The 26,736-nt window shown below is 55.9% G+C and overlaps 1 protein-coding gene across 3 annotated transcripts in view; it reads right to left on the reverse strand.

The window, feature by feature from the left end:
* Nucleotides 1-26,736, reverse strand: part of LOC122374719 (semaphorin-1A-like) — a 59,652-nt gene that overhangs the window by 6,527 nt on the left and 26,389 nt on the right. For all 3 annotated transcript variants that reach the window (XM_043353643.1, XM_043353642.1, XM_043353644.1), the window contains exons 3-9: nucleotides 13,025-13,121; nucleotides 10,085-10,199; nucleotides 8,307-8,417; nucleotides 7,665-7,755; nucleotides 6,675-6,779; nucleotides 2,185-2,273; nucleotides 1,098-1,239 (exon numbers count right to left, since the gene is read on the reverse strand). In XM_043353643.1, the coding sequence (XP_043209578.1) occupies nucleotides 1,098-1,239; nucleotides 2,185-2,273; nucleotides 6,675-6,779; nucleotides 7,665-7,755; nucleotides 8,307-8,417; nucleotides 10,085-10,199; nucleotides 13,025-13,121 (750 nt within the window). The remainder of the gene's footprint in view (nucleotides 1-1,097; nucleotides 1,240-2,184; nucleotides 2,274-6,674; nucleotides 6,780-7,664; nucleotides 7,756-8,306; nucleotides 8,418-10,084; nucleotides 10,200-13,024; nucleotides 13,122-26,736) is intronic.

Here is a 26,736-nt window from a genome sequence, read left to right on the forward strand (position 1 = left end):
AGCTCCACTGGCGCCAGCCGTCAGCCCCTCTGTCGGGCGTCTCACAGCGAGCGCATACCGGAGAACGGATGGGTATTTAATTTAGCAGGCTCGTCCTCCCGTCCAGACGACTTAGCAGAAGAGGCTGCAGCCCATGGGAGCTTTAGTTCTGAGCGAGTCCCGACATAACGGCCCCGTGTGCTCGTTTCCCACGGAGTGTAAGACTTTTCTGGCGGTCGCGCGGAACTCTATTTCCTCTTAGGAAGACGAGGAACAGGAAGATGGTTTTATGGGGCCGCAATTGTCCCGCTCGGACCGGGTCGCTGATGTGATCACCGGGACAGAGCGGACCCGCTTTGCTGGGTCGCTGCCTGACGGGGCTCCATGAGTCGCAGCTGTTAAATTATTCATTGTCCTTTATTGATGCATTACTCACTGCCCGCACGCTCGGGACGAAACTTTACGCCAAAAGTTTGGACGGCTGAATGCAAATTTAACGCCGACTCCAATGCGGTTTTAAAAGGCCGGTGATAAGACAAAGTGCATGGAGGCCGACTCAGCGAGACGGCAGATGGGCTAGAACGGTGATGCTGATGGAAATTCGCTGCGGCGCGCTCAATGCCCAGTTGCCACACGACGATGGTGACATCGCAACTTCAGCCGTTATTGATCTGCTTGGAGAGCCTACGAGCGTGTTACATAAACGGATGTTGATGAGATGGTCTTGATCACAAAAACATCAGCAATAACTGCGGTTCGCAACGCTTATAGCTTCATAACTTAGGTTACCTATTGATAGAAATGGTCATCACGGAACATCATTTAGGACATAGTTCTTGTAATAATGAGAAGAAATGATCGTTTCTTAACATTGATGTGAATTAAATCAGCAATAACATACTGACTAGATGTCGGAACAACCCCTTTTCTAAAATGTGTATGGCAGTTTTGATATCAGTATTCCATTACATCCATTCAATTACCTTACATAAGCATCATGACCACCAGCATTGAGCCCCTAATGATACCTTGCAAGTCTAGCACTGCGGGCCGGTCCCCATTTTCCTCTGATGCTAATCAAGACCGGTCACGACAAACTGTAGAATGGCTCCACTCACGGATTTCGTCGAAGTAGAAGGGATAGTCCCCCGGGATCGAGCAGTTGAGCCGCGACTTCAGGAATGACGTCCAGCTGTACCTGTGCTTGTACGAGCCGCCCTGGTCCTTCTTGCAGACGCGAGCCACGCGGGAGTAGACCCTCTGTGGAGAAGGCACATGGCAGGGTGATCACGTGATCAAATGGTCAGCGTTATAAGGCGGGACTAGCAGCAAGATCTTTGCGCCGGTCGGCCGCCGCACGTGACCTGGTCTCTAATGCACATCAGTCGTGACAGGCGAGGCTGAATGTGAGTCAGTAACGTGAGACGGTGTGACAAGTCTCTGACGGACGGCTATTTTTGGGCAGATGGCTGCAGGGCTGACCGGTTCGTGTTGGGTAATCCGTGCCTCGGCTCGTGACGGGTGACCGGTGACAGGTGGGCAGACGGGCGAGCGAGCGTGGCAACCGTGCAGTGGTGGACGGGCCCGTCCGTGGCCCGTCCTGTCCCCGCCCCGTCCTGTCCCAGTCCCGTCCTGTCCCCCTTGTGTCCGTCCTCTCCTGTGACCGTCCCGTTCCGTTCAGTCAGTCCAGTCATATTTCTGACCCGTTTCGTCCATTCCGTCCTATATCTGTCTCGCCCATAGGTCCCTTCACTTTGTAACCCAGTCACATCGGAACCGTTGACACGAACGCACCCGCCTGTCAGCTCGGCATCACAAAAAACGACTGTGAACGACCTGTGATTGATTCAACTTCTATTTGAGCGTGCCGTGTTGAGACTGACAGCCGATGGAAGCGTTCGGTTTTCGACAGAAGTTGCGCTGAGCGCAGCGCTTGAGCTCCTTTATGGGCAGACCAAGGGCGGGCGCTACAAGCCTGGCCGGTGGAGTACATGCCTGCCTGGCCGCGATTCCGGAATTTCAGCAATGTCGGGTCCGGTACCATCACGTGACCCATCCCCACATGTGCCGGCAGGGACTTTGGCGAAGTGGGGTGCATTTTTATGGAGCCAGGCTGCTGCTGGCACGGGCAGGGCGGACCGTATGCATACTGCAGGCAGGCAACGGCTGCCGTGCCTCCTGACATGACCACAAATTCGGACATACCTTTCCGCAGTTGATGTACTCGACGGCCGTCTCTCGGAAGAAGAAGTACACGTGGTCTCCGTACTCCATCGAACCCACGAAACTCGGAGCTGAAAACGAACAGGACATGGGCTCAACCATCACGCCAGCGGACATGGCGCTCGATACGAACGCAAAAGGCGACCACCGCGAGCATTGTTTCCGAGTTTTGTGGTCGCAGTATCCAGCTGCTCCTCACGCCAACCAGCCGGGCGCAAAAAAGCCCCGCCGTTCACTTTCATAACACATAGTTGGCCTATGTACGGAGCCAAATACAACAGCATTTTGCGACTGGCCGAGTGTGCGTCCTTGGCGGGCTGGTCGGAGTCGAGTCCGCCTGTCGACGGCTGGGAGGAAAACAGGACGGCACGGCGGCCGCCATTGTCGGTGCCGCATCACGTCATCCGCGTCAACACGTCATCCACGTCATCACACGGCGGGAAAACGGCTGGCGGGGGTAGGAGACGGCCTCGCTAGTAGGTAATCTCTAACACACGGACGGCTGGAAGGATCGTGAGCCGCATTGTCTCTGTCCAGAGCGTATACGTGCTATGCAATATGCAGTTACAAGCGCCGCATTTTGACGGTCTCCATCAAATGTAAGTAATTGCACAAGCTTTGTGGTTCGTGAGTTAATTAAAACAAGTTTCAAATACAGTTAAGCACTGATTTTGCATAATGCAATGATAAATATGAGAGATAATACAGGTATGTTGAATCAATTGAAATCCTCGTAATTGTTGCGACTGAGCGTGTCACAGCAATACACGTGATTCCCAGTCCGGTTCCGAGGCTTAGTCAAATGGAATGTCCGACACAGCGCGCTGCGGATCCGAAGACAATGCCGATCAAACTACCACGCCGTGCCGGCGAGCGACACAAACCGAGATGATGAAGTTGTCCGATCGACAGCCTGCGCGGCCGGAATTAGTGGATGGCGACATCCGCTGTCACGTGTCGGTCGGCCGGGTCGAGAGGACGGACAGCAGCCGCGCACCTGAGACGGAGCGCTACTTACGACCGGCCTCCGCCGCTCGCACCGGCAGGTGGCGGCTCCCACCGTATTTCCCGCTCCTCTGCGATATTACAGCGAAATTGTGTGGCGAGTTCCGAGAGTTACCGTCCTTAGACATTAGACCGCCGCCAACGGCTCGCACCGTCTCCCCAGGTCTGCATGTGGCCCCTGCCCCAGTCGCACAAAGCCGTCGACGATCATCTACCACGATCAATGTCGATCGTCCTTTGTCGCGGTCCGATGAAATGACAATGGACAAAAATAAATCGCGAGTGACGCTGGCGTCAATACACGCATTACGTGTGAATACGGTGGGCGTTGGAGGCGGCGGCGGACGACTATCCGTCATCGGTAATAGTAGCCGAGCTCGCCCGTCGGGGTAGCTCCGCCTGGGGGCTGGCAGACACTGTTTACCCCTACTGAGCCCGATATAGCCACGCCGGCTACCGTCAGCCGTTTACACGGACGGGAGTGTAAACAGGCGGCAGACACCCGCACCTTCCGCCGACCGCCAGAGCCGCCTCCCATCCCGCCCCGCCTCCGCCCTCGGGAACGCCAGCAGCGCTAAACGGAAGAAAATGGATACGCTAAAGATGTGTTAATGAAAAATGCATGACAAATGGCTCAACTTATGCTTAAATGAAAAAGTAGCAAAACATGTCCATCGAAAATGGAAATTAAGACAAATTGCAAGGTTGATCAGCGAACTGCAAAAGAAAAAGGAAGGATCGTTTTAGTGAAGTTCAGGATCATTTTGGACTGCCGACTGAGTGGCCGCAGCAGACAAACGTTCGGCGATCACCGCAGTCGACTAAAGCAACATGGCATGACCGTGGTGAAAGGCCTGTTTTATTCACTTCAATAGACGGCCGTTTATGCTGCAGCGGCCTCCAACGAGCGCGGCGGCGCAGCGATGAATAGAAGTGGCGCGTCGCAGTGGCGTTTTTCACAGGGCGGTCAGCGTCGGAATGTGGGGCCGGCTGATGGTGTAATGGCGTCATCGGACCACAGACGGCAAACATCGTCCCTCATCGGCGGCACTTAGTTAATCACTCGCTCGGACGAGCTCCATATGGCATGCCGCGGTGGCGCGGACCAAGCAGGGGAGGGTTTCAATCTTGCCGAGCGATGAGTGTTTGTGGTACTGTGGTGGTGTAGTAGCGACTGAACTGCAGACCATAGACAAGACACTGTCCCAGTGTAACGGATCGTGACCCTGATCCCAGCCGGCTAAATCGGCTTATAACGGTCTTTCCTCTGCGGTGAGATCTCATATCCTTTGCGCCTTTGAAAAGGCAAAAGCTGATGTCAAAGTCGGGACAAATGAATTCGGGTATAGCAGTAAACAGATACAACTAGCCCAATGCACTCAGTATTGTTGCGCGCAATCATACACAAATTGCAAATCAAATTTTCAGGTGCAATAACGTCAGAAGAACGGTTCCGATTCGGCACAAAGGCAGAGCGTCAGTAGCGAATCATCGTTGACGTCACCCCGTCCATAACTGTAAAAGTGTAAACGGTGATGGCGATCAGTACTGTGAAGATGCCCCTCGTCAAGCCCTCTTAGACGGTCCGCATGATATACCACACCCTATCCACGTGCCGTCCCACGGGTCACGGGCGGCCGGCACCGTGGCACGTGCCTCCGCCGCCGTCCTTTGAAGTGGGGCACGTGCATGGGACGGCTCCTACCGATGACCTTCTACTGTTCTATGTACCTCAGCCGATTTAGCCGGCAGACACACGTTCTGGGTAAACCCGAGACTGGACTGACCATGAACGGTACGACGGTACGAAGGTGAACGGTGGATGTGAACATAAAATCGTGGTGTGAACGGTGAACGGTGGATGGTAGGCGGTTAGATAATAAATGGTGACGGAATACGGCAGAGGTAGATGGCAGACGGTGTGATGGTAGACGGTAAACGGTTAGATAGTAGATGGTAGATGGTAGACGGTGGACGGTAGAAGGTAGACGGCAAGATAGAAGATGGTAGAGGTAGACGGTAAAGGGAGCTTTATCTGGAGCATCCGACATATTTATCGCTAAGCATTCGTTATCGCGCAGTTTCGCTCGACCGAAAAGACCATAACACTATAACAGTAAACCAAACGCCGTATCAGCGCCACCCGCCCTTAACTTCACTATATCTCTACTGCGACCTTTCATGTGGGAAGGCTAAGAAGAATGTGGGCCATGATTGCATCTGGCTCGAATAAGCCCGTGGGAATGTTCCACTTTAGGAGCGTATGAGCCATTACATCCTCTAATTTATGGGCTCATTTCCCCAGTTCATTTCTGGTGATAAATCTGTTTGTGTGGATGGTCGGTGGCCGCGCAGGTATTCTGTTGCCGGACTCGGTTTGTTGGGCCCGTTATTTACTGCAGCTGCTGGCACATCACGGCACTGGACGGTACACGGGTACAGTGGTACACGAGTACAGAGGGTACTGGGGTACAGTGGTACACGAGCACAGACGGTACGGGGCTATAGCGGTACACGGGTATCACCGGCACGTATGCCCCAAGAGGCCGGCGTAGATGGTGTGCACTCCTACGCGACATTTTTGCATGTGCTATATGCATTCATGCAAGGGCGTGTGTAGGTGGGCAGTGGGCAGTGCGCGACCTGATCCATATCGCCGGAAACCTCAGCTCCTTTTTAGGAATCCCCACTGTGCGTGCCGTGCAAAATGGGTATCGATACGCCTCTGTAAAAACCTTGCACCGAAAATTTACCCTCCAGCTGCTTCAGTGGATGCGTGCAGCTTGTGGAGGGGAATTTGGCTATTCATCAGCATTCCCAGAGCCGAGCAGTGCCGGGGGACGCCACCGAGGCAGTTCCGGACATTCGCGTGTGCGGGTCGTCTGAGCGGTAAAATGCGCAGCATGCCTGCCATTCTGATGGTCGACACGACACAGGGTTTTTGCGCAGCCCCCGGCCCCCGCGGTGGACTCCAGACGTCATCGCGAGCGCCGCCGACGACGAGCGCCGCTCGGGCCGCATCGGCGCTCGAATCCGTGATGGGGATCAGGCCGACATACCGGCGCGCCGCCAGTTCCGACGAATCGCCAGGTAAATCTGGCGCGCTCAGGTGCTAATACACACGGCACAACAAATCAGTCGCACGTCGATTCACGCCAGCGAGGGAAAAAACTCGGCGAGTCGTGTCAAGCGGAGGCGTGAACATTGATGCCGGTGCAACAAATCGATGTCGACGGCGTTGGTCGATGAAGCGACAGTGCAGTCTGCTGGTCACATGTTGACTATGACCGTAGGTCCAGGTGCGAGGTGCTCCATAAATTATGACCTTCATAAATTGCTCGGTGGGTTCTCTGGGACAGGACGATTATTGGTGACGTGATGTAGGCATGCAGAGGAGCCGTTATTATATACGTGCAAGATTAAGAAACAGGTGATTTGTGTTGATATACACCATAGACTGGGCTTACCATTGAGTTGCTTGAGCTCCGACTGTTCGGTGCGCAGCGGATGGCGATAGATGAGTGGATCGGAGCCGGCAAAATCGGCCACCGTGCCAGAAAACAGCTCACCGTCTGAAACGTGCACAAATGATCCGTCAGAACGCAAAGCAGCAGCCACTTGAGCATAGCCTCAGAGCAACGATTGCAATCGTAGCTCTGAGGTTGCAATCATAGCCCCTTAGCTGAAAGCCATCGTAAGTCGTAAACATTAGCTACCTACCAGTCAAAAAGAACAAACGAAAGTAAAAACCAACAGCTCAATCACGAAACAAATGATGATAATAGCGAGAAAGGCCGACGCTTTGCGCAACAGAGCCGATCAACAACGCAAGTGGCCGCATGCCTCTGTGTCCATCGCTCTCGAGCGCCGTGCCGCAATGACATGAGCATGGCTTGCAGATCCGCGGCGGGATACCGAGGGGCCCGGCGACTCAGATTAGCGCTTATTGCGCCGCGGAGAGAAAGTGTCTCTGAGAGAGGTGAACCGGGAGTTGAGTCGGTGTCTTTGGAGAGCCGGCTGGCGACACTGGCCGAGTCTCCAGGGTCAAAGATAGAGACACGGGGGAGGGGGAGGGGGAGGGGGAGGGGGAGGGGGAGGGGGAGGGAGAGGGAGAGGGAGAAGGAGAGGGAGAGGGAGAGGGAGAGGGAGAGGGAGAGGGAGAGGGAGAGGGAGAGGGAGAGGGAGAGGGAGAGGGAGAGGGAGAGGAAGAGGGAGAGGGAGAGGGAGAGGGAGAGGGAGAGGGAGAGGGAGAGGGAGAGGGAGAGGGAGAGGGAGAGGGAGAGGGAGAGGGGGAGGGAGAGAGAGAGAGAGAGAGAGAGAGAGAGAGGAGAGAGAGAGAGAGAGAGAGAGAGAGAGAGAGAGGAGAGAGAGAGAGAGAGAGAGAGAGAGAGAGAGAGAGAGAGAGAGAGAGAGAGAGAGAGAGAGAGAGAGTGTGTGTGAGTGTGTGTGGAACTTACCGACAAATGTGACGGTGCTGTTGTGTTTTGGACTGTACGGACAGATGCCTCGAGCGTCCCGCTCTGTGCCGTCGGGAACGTAACCCAGCTCCTGGAGAGATACAGCATCGTTAGTACCGGACCGGGGTAGTTAAGGGCACACAGGTAGACTAACAGAGACAAATATAAACCCTGCATGTCACACTGCTACACTCACACTGACACATTCTCAGCGCTAGCAGAAGTGAAAACAGTACGCTGAAGCGGCATGGATCGCCCGTATAACGCCGGTATCTCATCTCCGCCGAACCGAACCGGCCCCCGGGGACTGGCATGCCTCCGTACGCAGAAGTGCCCCAAACTGAGGCCCACAGAGACGCGGTTTGCAGCTGGGAGAGTAAACACGGCTCGTGCTATCTGCGAGGTCAGACATTGGCCTCCGCTGCCGCGCCACGAGCGGGAGGCCGCATGGAGCCAACCCACTGCGGTCACCAGTGGACCGACAACCGTGCACCCAGACACACTAGGGCATTAAAGTAAATATGAAAAGTACTAAATACTGATTTATTGATACTGAATAATCAAAACGCGGATCGACGGATGTAGTAAACGATAGCGAGATGATGCCACGTCATTATATTCTATAGCAGCCCAAACACATACCGGGTTCTTTTTATAGTTGCGGCATCGCGGCTTGTAGGAGTTGGTGCCACACACGAACAGCTCTTCGTCTCCCCGCTTGGCCAGCACACGGATGTAGTTGTGGCACGCCTCCTGCAGGGTGAAAACAAGAGCGGAGAAGCGTGAAACACAATACACAGCAAAGTGGACTTTCAAAAATTCACGAGACATATAGAAGCAGCAGCTCGTGTGTCTATATGTCAGCGATACATCAGGCACGTCGGCATGAGGCCACACACATGACGTGGTCGATACAATACGGCAAACGAGCACACAACCGAACACTATAGAAGGTGCTGACGTACAATGCAGGGCTCAATGTCCCGCTGCCATGTGGTGCAGCGAACCAACAATGTGTCGAAACAAAGCCTGCCGTCGCCGTGAATGGTATCGTTTGTCCAGCGACACTGACACGCCGCTAGTGACACTGACACGCACGCTGGCCTGCTGCGGCACTGGCCGCCCGCTGTGCCGCAGTGTTGTGCCTAATATCGTCAGTGGCTGCAGCAGGCCAGGAGTATTGACACGCGGTCATGAAGAGCGGGGCTGAACGAGAGGGTATAAGAGCTGCAGAGGAATCGGGCAGTATGCAATGTGGAGACCCAGCAAGGGATCAAGAGACTGGAGGCCCAGAGAATTAAGAATGCGGTCAGGGAGCCAATTCGGAAGGAAAGGGAGCTGGGGAGCTCAAAAGGTCACTGCCAGGGTCCATGGCAGCTCGGTTTAGGATCTGTATGTCTGTTTTAGTAGAGCCTGCCAGTACTCCGATCACTCGAAGACTGCACGCTCAACACGCAGACTTGGCCCAATAGCCGGCTGGTAAACAGACAGGACGCTATTTCCGGACACACTGAGACCGCAACAGGGCACGATCTCGACAAACCTGGACCCCTGGCCCTTCAGATGGACGACTTCACGAGGTTTTACTGCAGGCGCAGCAGCATACACAGCAGCAGACCTGATCAATAGAGCACGGAGTGACTGACCGACCTGCCCCAGAGCCCGACCTGGCGCAGTGCCGACCTCCCATGGCGGCTGCAGACTAACAAGAACCGGCAGTAAAGCGGCAGGTAAAGCGGCGCAGGTACGCACCGAGCTGGCGAAGCGGCTCTCCCCCGGCCATTGCCCACGGCCGTCCCCTCCGTAAAGGGGCGTTATTTACGACCCTGTAAAACACCGCTGGCGACGAGGAAATGAAATAACGCACTATGGACCAGTTACGAGCAAAAACGCCGATACTGAGAGGGATCAAACAAAGCCAGAGATGGCGAGGAGTGAGGCGGTGACCTCCAGGACCTCGCAGGCGGCACTACGGATCGGCGGAGCGCGGTGCCGAGCCATGCCGGGGCAGCCGACAGGACGTCCGCTGTGCACAGGATGAGCGGACGCAGCCCGAGCGGACGGTTCCCCTGGACGCGCTGAGAGGACTGCCGCCGGCTCTGGGACCATGGGACCGACGCGATGGTCCGGGAACACCGACCGATCAGAGGGTGAGGACTCACGGACCATCGGTCACAGTGAGCGTGGACTGTGGAGAAAGGTCATTGGCATATCGGCGGAAACACTGACCCCGACCTCCGAGCTCAGAAGGATACAGTTCAAACTTCAAACTCCAGTGGTCACTGCTCGTTTAGATGGTAGAGCATATACGCATTATCGATTGTTTATAGAAAAATGACAAACTGCAGGGATTCAGTGCGTACGGGTGAACTTTTGAGTCGCAGTTAGATGTAGAGGTTAGGGGTCGCGTGATGCATTACCTCGTCGAGTCCCTTCATGATGCAGAGCTGGACGTCCTGTGGATCCGAGTGCCACTCGAGTCGCTCGTCGCGCCGCTCCGTCAGGTCCGTCAGACTGATGTTGAACACGATGTTCCTGTGGGGGAAGACGGCGCTGTGTCAGACATTTTAAGAACTGCTTGTTTTGCGTTTGATGGAACTAAATACATGCAACAGATAGTCCAACACTCACGGGTCTGCAGGAAGGAAACAAAGAAACACGATCTGGCATATACCTATCTTGCTCCGAGGATGTCTATTTGGCTGAGCCAAGGTTTCTAGTTGAGCGCTTTAGCTCAACTAGGCTATCGAGCGCCATATTTGTTAGGACAGATTTACTGGCTCATTCATTATACATCGCCAACAATAAATGCTTGCATATGCGCATTGGGCTTCTGCATGGTATTAGTGTCCCCGAAGATGTGGTCTTGGGGGACTGCAGTCAGGTTACTGACGGGTACTGGTCCGTAGGTCAGGCTGGACCGCGCACGGACGCCGTTCAATTCAGTCCCAAGGGCCCCGACTTAGACGTTGCCCTCGTGTTCTCACCTCAGAAGATCGCTCTAATCATCCAGTCATCCTGGACCCCGAGTTATCCCAATACCTCAGCCCCCTGGGCTAGTCCAGCCCCACGGAACCCTTGGGTAAGTCCAGTCAAGATTACTTCATGTAAGTCCGGCGCCACGCGCCAGGGGCCTGCTCAGGCCGGCGCCGCGCGCGGCCAGTCGCCACGCGAAAAAAGCCGACCGGCTAGCATTGAGCGGGCGCTGAGCGGCGGCACCGCCGGACCGGTTGGACCGGTCCGCCGCTGGTCCGGACCACACCGGTCTCCGGCTGGGGGACCGGTGAGCTGGCCAGAGACCCGACGGAGACGCTCGGACGGCACTGACTGACAGCGGCCGGGCGAGATTCGGGGTCCGACAGCTGATTGATTACACCGGACGCCCAAATGGCAATGAGTAGCGGGCGCCAGTCGGTAGAAGGGCGGCCCAGAAGAGAGAGGCCGCCGCCCACGAGGTCGGGACACGCCCCTGGAGCTGGCCCGAACGCCCCCGGGCGATTACCGCGTGTAACGATGGAGATATGTCAGGTCCGGCGGCCGGCAGTGCTGCAGAGTTATAGCTCCCATCTCAATAATGACTCAGTAGGAAAATTAACAAATACATCAGGCCGGCAATTACTGCGGCGGTGTTCTGCAGTAGATGAAGCACTCAATACAGAAGTGATTACACGTCAACGCTGGTAAACCCGCTGACCCGGTGGTCGACAACATAAGCGTGGTCCTCTGCCTCTGCTCCCCGTATACTCTTGCACAGAGAATGCATGCAAATTGCAACCAAAACATGCATGATGAACGTTGGCAAGAGTCGTGTTATGTGAAGTTATGTTCAAATTAAATCAGCATGAACAAATTAAGTAACAAGGTTCTTGACAAATGAATGAGACGCTGAACAAAGACGTTGAACACACAAAAACGCGCGTTAGTATAGACTTGCCCGGATTGCGCGACAACCCTTCCAAGGATTTTTAAGCGCGGCCGTTTCGGCTTCATATCTCTTTGGATTTTGATCCCCACCCTATATCCCTCCCTCCATCATCCCGCCCTTTCCCATTCCCACCGCCGTGTCTGACGGGAGCGGCTCTGGTCCATCAGTGGCACCAATCAGCGCGCCCAATACCGAGCGGACCGGAAGAGGGCAATCGGACGACCTCTCAGTCCATTGTTCCTTCCTCTCCCCATTCCAGACTGCATCATCACCACCAAACGGTGCGTGCACACGCCACACGCACACGCACATGGTGACACGCAGGGTGATGCTGCGGTGCTCCGGCGGTGCCCGCGTGGGGCTTTGGAACGGAGTCCCATGCCATAGAGCATGCTGCCATGGACGGTCTACTGAGCACCAATGCAGAATGTAGGCCCACGCCAGACGCTGCTCACCGAGCTGGTCCTCCGGCCGACAGCGGGCTCATCTCGTGTTTTCTCGGGCTGGCCCGCTAAGCTCAGTCTTAGCGCCCGGGCTGGGTGCGCCGCTAAAAGCTGGCTCGTGGCGTGCCGCTGTGTATGATAATCCTGGTCGGAGAGGAGTCAGCACGAGATGGCTGAGTGCACCGACCAGTCCGGCCCGACCAGCCTTTGGGCTGTCGTTGTGCGACACATCACTTGATCCCAGTAAGACCGAGACCGAGAGACAGTCGAGAGACCGCCCGCGCGATGACCGAAAAATGAAACCGATGGACAACCGCGGCCCGTGACGGCTGTGGAAGAACCAAGAAGCGACAGATTCATATAGCTTCGACCGAGAGCAATTCGCGTATGACTGAGGGGAAACTGTAGGATAACCCAAGAAGCGATCGATTCATCGAGAAAACCGAAGAACGACAGCTAGTTGACGACAGCTGTCTCAGAAACGTGCCGTTCACACGCGGTACAGCAGACGCGGTGAAGCGTGTCCGGCGGTGACCTCTCGGTGACCCATGCCATCAGGAGCCTCCCGCGGCGCCATTCCGCGTCATACAGAGCCGCTAGACCGCACATTCCACGAGCGCCGCGTGATTACACCGAACAGGTGTTCGATGGAAGCCCGACAGATCCGGGAAGCGTTCAGCACGGCACCTCGTGACTGCTAAGCCGCTATACAAGAAACCGAAGCAAAACAAATAAATAAATGTGGTGAAAACATAGCAGTACGGTGAATGAGGCAAAGTCAGTAAAACGATTATGACGAAACTCACACGAACCATACTTAAAGAAAACTTTAGTATGCATTTTACAATATTTGGTAACATCCATGGTGGATATTGGTTCACCTTTTTATTAGAGTGTTGTTAAGCATTTAAACGTTACACCTGGGGATATTTACACAATCCAGTGTCTGAGCCAGCCATAGACGGCGCCTTCACCGTCCTAAAGCCTCTTACCTGGCGCCGATTAGAAGTGAATTGCCGTCCCGCTCCAGTAATTTGAAGTGATCGTTGTGCGAGAGATTGCCGGAAAACTTCAGAACGCTCTCCTCATCTGAAATCAGACCATCATCGCATTAGTCAAACTTGCATAATAGGCACAATTACCGAAATGTATCGACGCTTTAACAGATTTAAAACGCATTAAACCGGGCATAAATCGCGTTAATAGCGCGCGTTTCATAACACTGGCGTGCGTTCGGCGGCCGCCGGCTGCGTTCAGCGGAGTATATTTACGCCGGTATTTGACGCCAGGACTGTGATTACCGGCGGGGACGGGCAGTGTCCGGCGGTGGGCACCTGCCACGGACACCGGCTAATCAGGTCGGAAAGGCCGGCGAGATGTCAGGAGTGGTCCTGTCCTGGGGGTAGGCGCAGACCTCGACCCAGCCCCTCCTATCGCAGCCGGCGGCAGGACCAGACAGAACGCCGTCAGAAGAGGTCGGCACGGTCATATTTACACAGTGGAATTTAGTCCCTGAAACTCATACACGTCGGCAAATTAACACAGAGAGGCCTTCCTCGAACACATCAACGGGTGTCTGCCTGCCTTTGAATAGAACTAATGGGGCCGGTTCTGTTTTGCATTACAAATGTGGTTTCAATGCATGGGTGGGTATGTTACCAGTTGGATACAGCTGCAGGCTAGACGGATAGATTGCTGGTTAGCCGAGAAGGCGCCCCGCTGTCTACCAGCCCGTCAATGAATGAGAGATGAGCCCTGACGTCGGCCGGCCCCTCCCGGAGGGGGAGGGGATGTCAGCTGTCACCAGGTGTGTGTCACTGTGACAGCGCTGACGTCACCGCTCACCGCGCACGGCTCATGGAGCTGGCAGGGGGCTCTTGTCCAGCACAACAGGCGGGGACGGACCGAGCACCTATACAGGGAGTGGCAGGGTGAGGGGCCGCCGAGGACCAGCCCCGCGGGGCAGCCATCTCACCGGCCGCCCCGTCCCGCCGGCCGCTCTCCGACCCTGACCGGGTTGCAGCCATGGGAACGGGTCCGCCTGACCCGGTTTGGGGTGGCCACGCGGCACCTTTTATGTTGGCGCTCGGCCGCCAATGACGGACCGGCCCAGGTGCCCTCTGATGGCCCGTTCATGGGCCGAGGATAGAGGAGGAAAGGATGGTTTGATGGGCGGTCAGGTGTCCCCTGATAACAGGTTTATTGGTAGCGCTCGCCTTCGCCATGCAGCCAAAAGCGTCTGGTGTCAAAATAGACACCACGACAGACGTGGACACTACCCACGAATCCGGGGAATTCTCACGAGACTTTTCACTTGCAGGCTACACAAAAGCCTTGATTTGTGCACCATGACATGGCCGCGGTTTCTTTATTGCGAGAATAATGGATTGTTTGAACGATTTTGTGTATGTATTAGAAAGCATGCAGTGCACATGCCACCACAGGAATGCAGTAAGTACCGCTGTGCATGAGAATCAGAGCGCGATGTGGGCACCGGTTGGCGTGGGCGACGGCAGTTTTCCTCGGTCCACCGGGCGGCGGCCGGCCGTCTGAATGCATGGCCGAACTGCGGACAGGTCGAGGGCGTGGTGTCTGAAGATGACTGACCACTGACCAGCATGACCAGACTGACGAATTATCTAGGAAATTATATGCGCTCTCTATTAGATGGATAGACAGAAGCTCGATCATTATAAGTCAGCCTCCATTCTAGCAGTGCCGCTCCACTCCGCTCCGCGCTGGTTGGATAGGTCGTGGTGGCAAAGCCAAAGACGATTCATTAGACACGTTGTCATCTTTGATGAAGGACTGGTGGAGATATTATCAGAGTGGTAGGTATGTATAAAAACATCAGGTACCTATTTCCTGACAGCTCAAATGTGGGTAAAACTATTAATAAAGTAACTAATCTTGGGTAAAACTGCCAGCGCAGGGTTTGGGCGTTTCATCTTGCAGGTCTTGCAATTCCGCTACTATTCCGGCTGTCCATTTCGTTAAATGAAATTCCGTGATACCCATAAGAGCGATGAAATTGATAAGGCTGAAGCTGATAAGTACACACGGCTAAGACTGGACCCATTTAACCCTCGCCCCGTTGGGGGGGGGCCATTTTGGCCCCCCCCCCCTGTAGTTTTTCCTGAATAGCAAGAAAACGGCGGCGCGCAGCGCCGCCAAATTTTCAGTACCTTCCCGGGCATCAATTTGACACCTTCACACCAAATTTCAAGTCTTAGGTCACCTTAGGTCAGGAGTTATTGAGGTCAAACTGAGGTCATGTTCGAGCAAAAATGAGCAAAAAACATGCAATCTTGAAACGCTCACCAAATCTACAGTTATCAAGCAATTTCAAAGTTCTTTATATGGTCTAGTAGACAAAAAGCGGCGCTACAAAACTGCTATCTCGGATTTTCAAAATTTTTGGTTTTTGACCCAAAAAAATTCAAAAAATTGATTTTTTTAGAAAAACTTTGAAAAAATCCAAAAATTTTCCGAATTTCGAAAAAAACCGGAATATATGTGATAGTCCCAGCGCCCTTCTATATACATACCAAATTTCAGATCGATATCTCGTTTTTTGGCCAAGTTATAGCGAAAAAACTGTTCAAAAACAATGACGTCAAATTTTTGAACTCAATTTTTAGCAATTCTAGACCACGTACGGCAAAACAAAGACCACCATTGAACTCCCCGTGACGAGCTGCATCGATTCGATACCCATTTTATGCAAAAATATTAACTTTGAAATTTGACCTAATTTGACCTGACCTTGACCTGACCTTGACCTGACCTTGACCAAAACGTGATCTAAGCTGGCCCCAAAGGCTGCCTGACCCATATAATCGCATTTATCATGTAAAATGGACCATAAAACATGTATCACACGACACTTTCATATTGTGACCCCCCCGTGACCTGACCTCTGTGACCTGACCTGGTATCAGTGACCTCAAATAGCAAAATATGTGTTTGAAGAACATTTCCCCATCGATGATTTTCAATGAAATGCATTTTACTCGATTTTACAACGCATTTCTTGAAGTGCCTGTAAACGGTGAAAATTGGACCTTTGACCTGACCTGTGACGTCATCGGTTTGACCTAGGTCGATAAAATTGGGTCACAAGGTAGTTCCCCGTTGGGGCTATCCAACGCCGTTTACCGCTTGTCGCTATGTTGCGTGGTTCTCGAGATCTTAGGGGGGGGGGGGCCAAAATGGCCCCCCCCCCCCACCGGGCGCGTTGCTCGGCAGAGCCCAACGGGGCGCGGGTTAACAAGCTAGGCGGTGGAAGATCATTAATATCACACAAGTTATGGTACGACCAAGACTCGCTCAAATGAAGCCGTACAAGCAAGTTAATGGCCCCGTTATCTCGACAGCATCTGGACAAGTATCAACAAGGTTTCTGGCGCCACTATCTTAAACCAATAAGGTTATCTTTAAACGCGAGAATGGTACAGTTATGGAACATTGGTCGGGAGAAAAATGACCTGCACGTGATGGCGGCCTGAAGTTACGCACGTTAAAATCCATTCCCGAGGTTAGTATTTTATCGAATAATGGGCCGCTGGACACTTCACTCCATCAGCGCCTATCACAGCTGCTGTACTGCCGGTGGCTATATCGATGTATTGGCAACATATGGTGGTCATGTAGCGTAAATAGGTGTAATTAAAGGCATACACCATAAATGAACCAGAGCCAAGGGACGAGTTATGACCTTGACACACATCCACACAACCTTAATCGTCCGAGCTGTGAATAGCTTCTGCGGTAGTCGAGCTGCCGCAAATAGTTTCACCTTCCATTCCCTCTTATTAGTTTATTTTCCGTTCCTTTGCATGCAGTTTCCTTTTCTGTGATGGACTTTAGAGGGTCCTAATCGCGTAGCCCGTAATGTCATTTCGATCAGGATGGCTCGCTCTGATCAGGCCGTTTCGGTCAAGTCAGCCCCAGTCGGACCCGGTTGCCGACCGTGCCTTCCATGAGCAGGGGGCCGGCCGGGCGGCCCGCCGCCGTAGTCAAAGCGGCCCGTCTGTTTATTTGGGTAGTCGATGCCGACGGCGGAGGGCTGCGTTGGCACGGGCCGGGCGAACCTCCATTAGCCTCCGCCGGCAGCCGAGGTCGCGAGGTCACGGGCGGGGGCACGGACTGGGGTCAGACCTTGCCCCAGACGTCAGATCAGCGCGGAGTGATTGCCTCCCGTGGGCCCCGGCCGCCCCGCAGCCGGAGGTTTTCCGGAAGAGGGCCGTACGTTGGACATACTGATACTCAGCGGGGAGTCGTGCATGTCATGGCACGGTGACCGACGAGACGAGTCGCAGAACCCTACCAGAGGAGTCCCAGTAACCCTCTAACAGCGTAGCGGCGTGACTGCGGTCCGTCGAAATGACTCAATAAGCGTCGTGGCGCAGTGTCGGCTGCGGGGGAGCCGTGGTGCGAGGTCGGACTGTCCTTCATTCATCGGAAGCCGGTACTGCAGTCATGCTGAACTCAAAGAGCCAATCGGTTGACCTCGAGTGACCTCGAAGCAAGCCTTGAAGTTGAACGCACTAAAGTTTGTACGCCGCTGGGCAGCCTATTCAGCACCGGCTCAATCAATGCAGAGTGTTTGAGCCGAACGGTAGTCCAGGGCTCCCTCCGGTGGAAGTAAACGGCAAATGATTGATCTTTGGATTGAAGCAGGTACGATCTTACACTTCAATCACCATGTCAGGGACTCGGGTAGCAAAAGAGAGTATAACTCAGGCAGCAATAGAGCGCAGTTCGGGTTTACAGGCCTGAGCGGCAATCTGGGTCGCGCCCCAGTCCCGGCAGGTTCGTCCAAATAATCACCTTCCTCCTTCAGTCGGGCACCGATCAGCCGTGCAGCTGTCTACACCAGCACAGCCGAGGTCGAGCTGTCAGGAAGATGGACGTGAAATAACTAAATATACGTGTCTGACGGTGAATCAATGTAGATCAGTGTGTTCAACCACACACCAGACTCGCCGACAGGAATTATGACGAAACGCGCCCACCGGGACGGCCTAATGATGACGTGCGGCGACGGACAGATAGAACGGCGGTCTCAGCAGGAGGTACCGGGTACCGGCGGCCTGGCCCGGAACACGGCACACCTCTGGGGCTCCCGGGCCGCGATCCCTATCTGTCTAATGGTGGCCTGGTGTCGGCAGGAGCTCCGCACACAGCCTCTCACTGCTCCCTCGGCGAGGAACACTCGCGTTGCGTCAGTGAAAACTATCACTACCGCTCCGAGGGTTACGTCAGCTATCGGCAAATCTGAGAAATCTGGTACTTGGCAGTGCAGGTGGGCAGCTTCTCGCCGGGGCTATGTTTGTCGGAAGGGCTATGTTTGGATAAATCTGCTATGGCAGTGGCGATCTGCCGAATCAGCAGCGGTTAGAGAGGCTGTGGTAGCGGGAATCCGGCGAAAATGTCCATAGGATTGGTTCCCATTACTCCGCACTGTTCATCCCTTTATTTAGCACAAGCAGTTGTTATTTGCAAGCCTCACAAGTAGTCCGTTTTCTGCCTCGCTCATGGCCTGTCGAGACGTTAGCGGGTCCACTCGTACCGCCCTTAGAGCTCCCTGTGTCCGTTTCTGGCGACCGCTCCTCAGATTGTGGCGATCACATCGGTGCAGAACCGACAGGCGGTGGACAGGTTCTGATCGTTGTGTGCCCGCCGCCCGCTGCTGCTGGCTGACTCACGAGCCATATCGAGCGGCAGGCCCGTCAGAGGGGTTAGTCAGACTCACGAGGGCACGAACCCCCACTGGATCACGGTCCGCCCCTACCGACATGCGGCGAATCGATAGGAACGGGCGCCGGCGGCGGCAGTTGACTGGTCGTGTCGGGACCCCCGCGGGGCCCCTGACGACCCCCTGGACTGCACCCCCCCCCCGCTCCCGTAACGGAGGGGTGCAGACAAATGGACCAATCGACCGGCTCCATAGCGGACACGCCCCTAAACATAGCCAAATGGACAAACTTCCGGGAACAGTGAACCTCTGTCGGGAGTTAAAATGAGTTACATTCACGTTATGCAGTAAATCAGAGCTGCCTAAAGGGTGATAATTAAAAGTTGCTTTAGCAAAATTACATCTCGTAAACGGGCTTTTTAGCGAAGTTTGTTACAAGACGATCGCATCTAAACTGTCACCGTGTTCACTTCTATACACTTTTCTACTCTTACAGACTACAGTACAGGGGTGAGCGCTTACAAGGACAGACAGCACAGCTTCGTGACCTGGGCTCCACCGTCCGGTCAGCTGCCCAACAAAGACCTCCTCGTGGCGTTAAGTGGCCGGGACCGCCACGCAAAGCGCCACTCCCCGACAATTACCGGTCGGTGTTCCGGCCACCAACGGCACGTTCTGCGGTCCACTTTGATGGGCTATAATTGGAGGATTGGGACCAGCCATCGGTCGCTGGTCATTGGCCATCGGTTGTCGGTTATTGGTCAATTGTCAATAGAAGTTGTTATCAGATGTGATTTATACAAGAGGTGACCGGAACATTGGTCTTCGCTGTTGTCTTAATGGCGGAACTATTAAAATTCATGCATGGCTGCCATAAAATGTGTGTGATGCAAAGTCACATATCGCCATGGAAACAAACAGAAAGTTTTTTTTTTGTTAGCGAGAAGCCAGCCTCCCCGAGATGCCGACTTGGCTGTCCCGAGTTTTGGCAGTCTGGACGGGCCACTGGTTCAGCAGGTGCTGACACAGCCCAACCCGAGTCTCCTAACTATCGTGGTAGTTAGCCGGCGTCAACCTCGAGCAATCCGAGCGTTGATAGGAGGTGGTCTTCTCTCTCCATCCGCCACCCACCAGCCGACGAGGCGGGAGCGCTGCAAGTTACCCAACAAACGAGCTGGGAGCACTGCGCCCGTCAGCCGCCGGCGCAGCGGGCACTGGTCTGTATTTTACCGGCCGCTGGGCGCCGCAGCTAGCCGGTCTGGATGGCTCCTGACCCTGCCCTGCCCTGCCCTGGCCCTGCCCGGTCTCAGGACCGGTGGCGCATTGGAGGCAGCTCACTAGATCAGCATGCTAATCATGTTTGGTCTGCGCCCCGGCACGTGCATACGAAGTAACGCGAGCACGTGTGAAAACGTGACCTGCACGTGAAGTCGGCGGAGGATAATTGGGCCGCGGCGGACCGCGCTGGCGACCGGCGGTCCGTTTGTGAAGGTGCCACACCGGCTGCACGCTGTGCGACCGTGCAGTATGGTCTAGAAGGGGAGGGTACGGCCATGCAGTATGGCTGGAAAGGGGCTGGTATAATCCCACAGCACGGTCGGATACGAATGGCTACAAGGTGAAGTATGACCGAAAATGGGAGACGGGGGGGGGGGGGGGGGCTGTAGTATGGCCATCAGCAGGGGTGCAAAATAATTAGAGGAGGCGTAATTTCTGGCATAGAGTGGATGATGAACAGACCTGCAGTGCTTTCCCCAGCTGCAACACCAAACCAACAGAGGTGAAAGAGTCACAAATTTACACAAACCGTGGAACACGCGACAGCCATGGGCACCTGAAGGTGTTTGTCTGTGTCAAGCCTGATTCATGTCTTAATCGCTACGTCTGCCGAAAAGCTCATTCTAAAGTTGTTATGCTGAGTCGCCACCTTTCCACACCAAACTGCGTCATAAAGCATTTGGAATTGTATTGCAAGAGGTCGCATCCAATATTCATGTCTTTGAATCCAAAATGAGGCATCCATCATGCGCCTTAGCGCTTATTCCCCATGCAGCTGGCTTCAAAGCGTGCAGGTGCTCTCCACCGGCTTATGGCGCGGGCCGTTCTGAGCCGACTGGGACGGCTGGTCGGCGCAGCCATTGTGACATGGATACAGGCGGCCCGCGACTGGCTGGCCCTTAAATGTCGCTGGGCCAGAACCCGCTCGGGAGCTGAGCGGTGCCCAGACTCTGAATAAGCCCACCACAGTGTGCGGAGGCCCGCTGAAGAGCGCCTTTGGCACATGTGTCGATACCGCCGTCGCTCACCTATCCCACCGTCCGGCGTGAGAAGAGGGAGGGAGGGAGGAGGGTAGTCGGACCGGTGTCCCCGACTCCCCGGAGACCCCAGCCGCGCCCTGTCAGCTCTGCACACCTGATCCTCCGTGGAAAAACCGCCGGTGACTGATAGCTGGGGCTCAGTGCCCGCCCAGGACGGCTTTGTGGACGGATAACATGGCAGTGGTAACCACAGCGTCTGTGTAGAGAGGCCGACACAAACTGAGGGTGACTGAGAGCCAAGCAGATGAAAGACGGGACGGAGACGGACAGAGACGGGACAGAGACGGACGGAGACGGACAGAGACGGAATGGACACTGGTGACAGGCACGGAATCCGACGCGATGGATAAATATCTATGTCTGATTCAGTCTCGTCTCCTCTGCGCCCGTGTCGCTTTTACCTCTGCCCGTTTACAGCACCGTTGAACAAACAGTCATCAGGGTCAGAGCGGGCATACAAATACCGTATAGGTGGTTCGCTGGAACGACAAGGTCACAACCATCGGCTCAAGCACCGGTAGATGGTTAGAAGCGCACGTGTTGCTATGAAGGTCGTGCCACTTTATAGCGTTTACTCGCATTTACGTGTATTTAATTATGCATACACTATGCATACTATGGAACACTTGCATTGTACATAAATCTACCAACACACTTTACAAGTTTTTAACTACTCCCTCGTCTTTATCTGCCGAACTCACCCTAACCTCCGAAGTTCAGCCCCTCCCTTGTCCCCTCCCAGTCACTCTCCCCCTCCCCCCCCCCCCAGCGGCGGCCACGAGCGTCCACCGTGAGAATTTCCAGCGGCGCGTGGGAGTCTAACCGCTGGCCGGCGGCGCCCGTAATCCGGCCGTGAGAACGGCACGTGAACCGGTCGACAGGCGACCGCAGGTGTCCTCGGCACGGCGCACGGCCTCCGCGGCGCCCGGGGGCGCCCCAGACGGCGCCCCGGCGGTCAGTCAGGCCCTGCGCCGCACCGCGACCGCCGCACGCAGGGAATGATGGGCCCATCAGGAGAGCTGCGGTTAGCGAGGGTCAGAGGTGCGAGCCGAGAGCACCGGCCCAGCCTCCGCTCGGCCGGCCACACGGGGAGATGGAGACGGACACGGACACGGACACGGAGACGGAGATGGAGACGGAGACGGAGACGGAGACGGAGACGGAGACGGAGACGGAGACGGAGACGGAGACGGAGAACAGAAACAGAGAGGGATATGCAGAGAAGAGACGGAGACGGAGACGGAGACACAGATAGACAGAGACACAGATAGACAGAGACACAGATAGGCAGGGACAGAGACGGAGACGGAGACGGTGCGGGGTGGTGACTGGTGAGGTTAGATCGGCGCTGTCAGCTGTGGTTCATCCTCAGGTCGACGGTGACTGATCACTGATGATCGACAAAACTTTAATCCCGGGAAATTAAAAATGCAGAAAGAGCGCCTCATCGGGTGCAGTCGCAGCCCAGCCTCCTCCAAACTTCGGGCGGGTGTGTGGGTGTGGGCCAGTCGGTTTGACCTTCCGGTCACCAGTGTCTCTTTTCCTAACCTAGTAAAGGCGAGCAGTGTCCGACCCCGGCCCTGCCGCCGTGCAGACTGCGGTCAGCCGGCTGCTAAAGGTCGGCGGTGTCTGGCGAGACAAAGCGGCCGCTGAATCCATCACTAGCAGGGTAAGAGTTAGACGAATTGGTAACAGTTCTGGACGGCACTGTTTTCACGGGGACCGTAGATTTCCGGCCCGACATTTGGCTTGGCCCACGGGCGGACCGCTCTGCCATGGCAATTGGCAGGTCAGTCCTAGCTAACCATTTTGGCGCGTGGGTGTCGTCGGCCCAGATCCGACCACGCGACATGCTCCATCCAGTGTCAAAGGTCAATTACTCTGCGGTGAGTGAACTTGAACTCTGGTGACATTAGGTGAGTCCTTTAAGGTTACTGAAGGGTCATTAGCTCATTGTCTACGTCAGCGCAGGCATTTCAGAGCACATTAAAACATTAGGGAATCGGGATGTTCGTTACCCATATTGCCCAAGCTGTCCGATTATGTGGTTACGTTTAAAATGCTGGGCAACGGGGTCAATTGTTCTTGTTTGGCCGTGACAGCCAGCATTATAATTAATGTTTATCCTTCGTGGCATTCACAAAAGACGCGTCGATTTTCAGGCCCCTTGGGCACTGGTGACCTCTGACTTCGGTCCCATTAACTATACATATCCTTCCCTGTTTTCCCCCGCGATTTTCGTCCACTGGTGAACTCTGCAATCTGCATCCTCATTCCTTCTCAATGGTTTTCTTTCCCGGCACCCTCTGACCCGTAATGACCTCTACCCCCTAATGACCTCTGTCCGTGGTGACCCCTCGCAGCCCCAGTGGCCGTAGCTGGTCGGCTGATGATTGCCGACAGGCCGAGCGGTCCCGTCATCACCGCTCCTCCGGCGGCACCGTGCTAAAAACGCCGGCACCGTCAGCGGATGGGTAAAAACAGAGCCTGCCTTCAGCACCCGGTATACAAGTAAACGAGCACCGGCGGCGGCGGCTGACCACAGCGAATCACCGCGCTGCCAGACTATTAGATTGCTGATGGACGAGAAGAGCATGGTGGACCGGCACTGGTTAACTGACACCGTGGGTTAACTCAAAGCGGCTAACTTGGGCAGCAACCAATCCAAACAACCGTGTCCACTTATGTCCTCCCATCTTCATGGCACCAGGTCGGTGAAGATTCCCTCACGAAACTCGAACCTCACGATCACCTCGAGCTTGCACGCCAGTCAGTCAGTGTAGGTAATGCGCCGCACCGCGCAGCGGTCAAAGCACACATCAAAGACTGGCTCAGCCGGGCCGCTTCGTGTCAGCGAGCACATACTCGTACCCTGAGGCGTACGCGCGATGTGCAGGGCAGTGACACGAGCGTAATCGGATAGCGAGCTGTAACGAGTACCGATCTGCGTGCAAATCCCCGGTGAAGGGTCCGATTACCGTGTAGGCAGAGAGGAAACGGCGACCGGCGACGTAAGACGCAATTCTCCCCTTGTCGCACTGAGGCCTGGGCACATCGGTGTGCAGCGCAGTCCAGGTGACTCACAGCAGCTTAGCTCAGCCTATCCCAGTCCAGTCCACTCCAGTCCAGTCCAGTCTCAGCTCGTTTGAGCCGTGTGCGCGCTGCCTCACCGCTGTTACAGCCGGTCTCGAGCTATCCCGCCGCGCTGCCGGCCAATTAGTGTCTGCGGTGCGGGTGACATCAAGGCCCCGCAGACTGAAAACAAACTGGGCCGCTGCTCACGGGCGCAGCCCACCTGTCGGGCCTGTCAGCGGCCGACAGCGGGCGCAGCGGGCGGCAGCTCGAACCCCTCTCACTGACAGACCTGCAGGGCATGAGAGCCCGCAGCAGACTGCCTCTCGGACCCCTCTAGCCAGGATACCTGCAGGGCCGACGGCGGTCGCAGCGGGCTGTCGCTCGGACCCCTCTAACTAGCCGACCCGCAGGGCAGAAGGAGAGGCGAGGAGAAAGGAGCTCCACTCAACTGACATATCGAAGTGGTCGCTCGGACCTCTCTCCACACGCAAGGGATGAGATGAGTATGCAGCAGTTCGCTCATCTCCCTCCTCCCGGACTGTGAGTGTGTCACAGCCGTATAGCTTGCGACTGGGGCTATCTTGGACTGTGGCCCCGTCAGCTGTGCGGGCGGTGGGGCGCTGCGGCTCAGAAGAGCCTCTTCTGTGGCCCTCGAGCTACTATGTAGGGGCGGTCCCCTTCAGCACGCGGCCTCTTCAGCCACTCTTGGAAGCCGGAGAGTCGCCGCACGGATCACCAAAGTGGAGGGAGAGGGGAGCGTCCGGAGAAAGGATTTAGAAACAACGGAGGTGGCTCGACAGGGGGTCATCAGAAGAGGAATAACGAGCGCCGAGGGTCCTGGGGGACGGGGCCTGAGGGTGGTCCGAGAGAGGATGCGGGTGGGGTGGGGAAAACGATTGACATCGCGCACAGTAAGGGGAGGGGCTCTGGATGACGTCGATAGCATAGAGAACATTGCAGGACAGGAACGCATAGGAAAAATGTCAGCAACGCCTCACAGCGCAGGCCGGCGCACGCGGATGCGGCCGGGATCGACAGGAGCCTCCGATCACCGTCGATTGCGGCCCGGCCGATCCGGTTCCCAGGACAGCCGATTGGAGCCGAGCCGGAGTGACAGATTCGGGTCAGTCGGAGGGTGCTCCGCCGGCGGTGGGGGAACCGACCGCGCCGGCTGCCGGCCGCCAGCGCGGACAATAGCTGAACGGCATCGAACGTCAGTTCCGCCCCCACGGCTGTCAGACCGCACCCCTGGACCGGGCGAGGGCCCGGCCAGCGCCGGGCCGGGCCGCAGGGCGGCGGGCACCACCGCGGCGCCGCGTGAGGCCGGCCGACAGGAGCGTAAAGCTGCCACCCGACACCGCCCACCTTTCGTAATCACTAACGACCTCTAGTGAATGTGCTTTCAGCGTGGTCGTCTCTGTTGTGAAGCTGAGCAGTCCCGACAACACGGCTGTATAAAGCGTGTTTTACTGAGTGTCGCTGGCTGCATACAAGCCGGGCGCGTTTGTGCCATTCGCGGCCCGCGGTGCGTGAGGCTGCATTCCTGGCGCGGCGGCTGCGATTGTATGCCACCGTCGGCCATCGCTCAGTCGGTGACGGACGAGAGGCCGCGGCGCGTCCGGCGCCCATCGCTCTCCCGACGGCCACCTCCGGCCCAGATTAGCGCCGCTAATAAAACGCACACGGCGCACTAATGGCCCGTGTTCCAATAATCACCCGCCTGCTCAGACAGTGGCGCGCCGCCGGCGACACCCACTTGAAGAGGCTACTGGGTCAGAGCGTGGTGCGAAGCGGCTGTTTCCGCGGAATGGAGAGGGCTAAGGCGGTGGTCGTCTCTGTTGTGAAGCTGAGCAGTCCCGACGTGCGGTGAGATCACTAAAGGTGTGTCGTGTGTCGTGTGTCGGAACACGTCACAATCCTGTCAGTGTCACTCGAGCTTCGTTATGCTGAGTGACAATCACATTCACACCACTAATGTTAAAACCAACAGTCGTGACATGAACATCGCTCAGGTCTGTGTTTGGCCGGCTTGAATGGGCGAGCGGCGGTCGACCTCGCTCGTCAGGGCCACTCGATAAACCCTCTGCTGCGTCCCGGCCGGAGAGCGGCGCCGCGCGGCGTTTGATCCCGGTCTCTCACCCAGTGCAGCGTGCCTGCTGACGGCACCACAGGTCACTCTGAGTTGCAGCACCGACAGTGACGCCCTGACGATGACCGGCCGGCGCGCGCAGTTCCGCCGCTGCAGCGCGGCGGTCGGCGTGTCCATCAGCCGGGCACGCCATGGACCGCACTGTGTATTTGGCTAGGGGAGGGAGGGGCGCGCGTCGTCGGCCGTATCTGCGCGTGGCTCGCGTCGTGGACCGCTCAGCGGAGCGCTGTTTACGGCGTTACGTGCTCAGACGGACGGGCACGGCCGGCCGGGCGGCGGCGAAAAAAGCGGCCTCGTGACGAGCTGAAGCTACCTAACGACCTGTTATTGGGCTCTTCAGCAGGGCTGCCGTCAAAACGCGGTCCCCTCACGCTCCACGCGTCTGCAGTGCTGCACTGACCCGCTCAGAGGCGCGGAATAGGAACCGGATTATGTCATTTGCAGCCGGTTGCTGGTCTGCGG

The sequence above is a fragment of the Amphibalanus amphitrite genome, unplaced genomic scaffold (assembly GCF_019059575.1).
Source record: "Amphibalanus amphitrite isolate SeventyFive unplaced genomic scaffold, NRLGWU_Aamphi_draft 001701F_arrow, whole genome shotgun sequence".
NCBI lineage: Eukaryota > Metazoa > Arthropoda > Thecostraca > Balanomorpha > Balanidae > Amphibalanus > Amphibalanus amphitrite.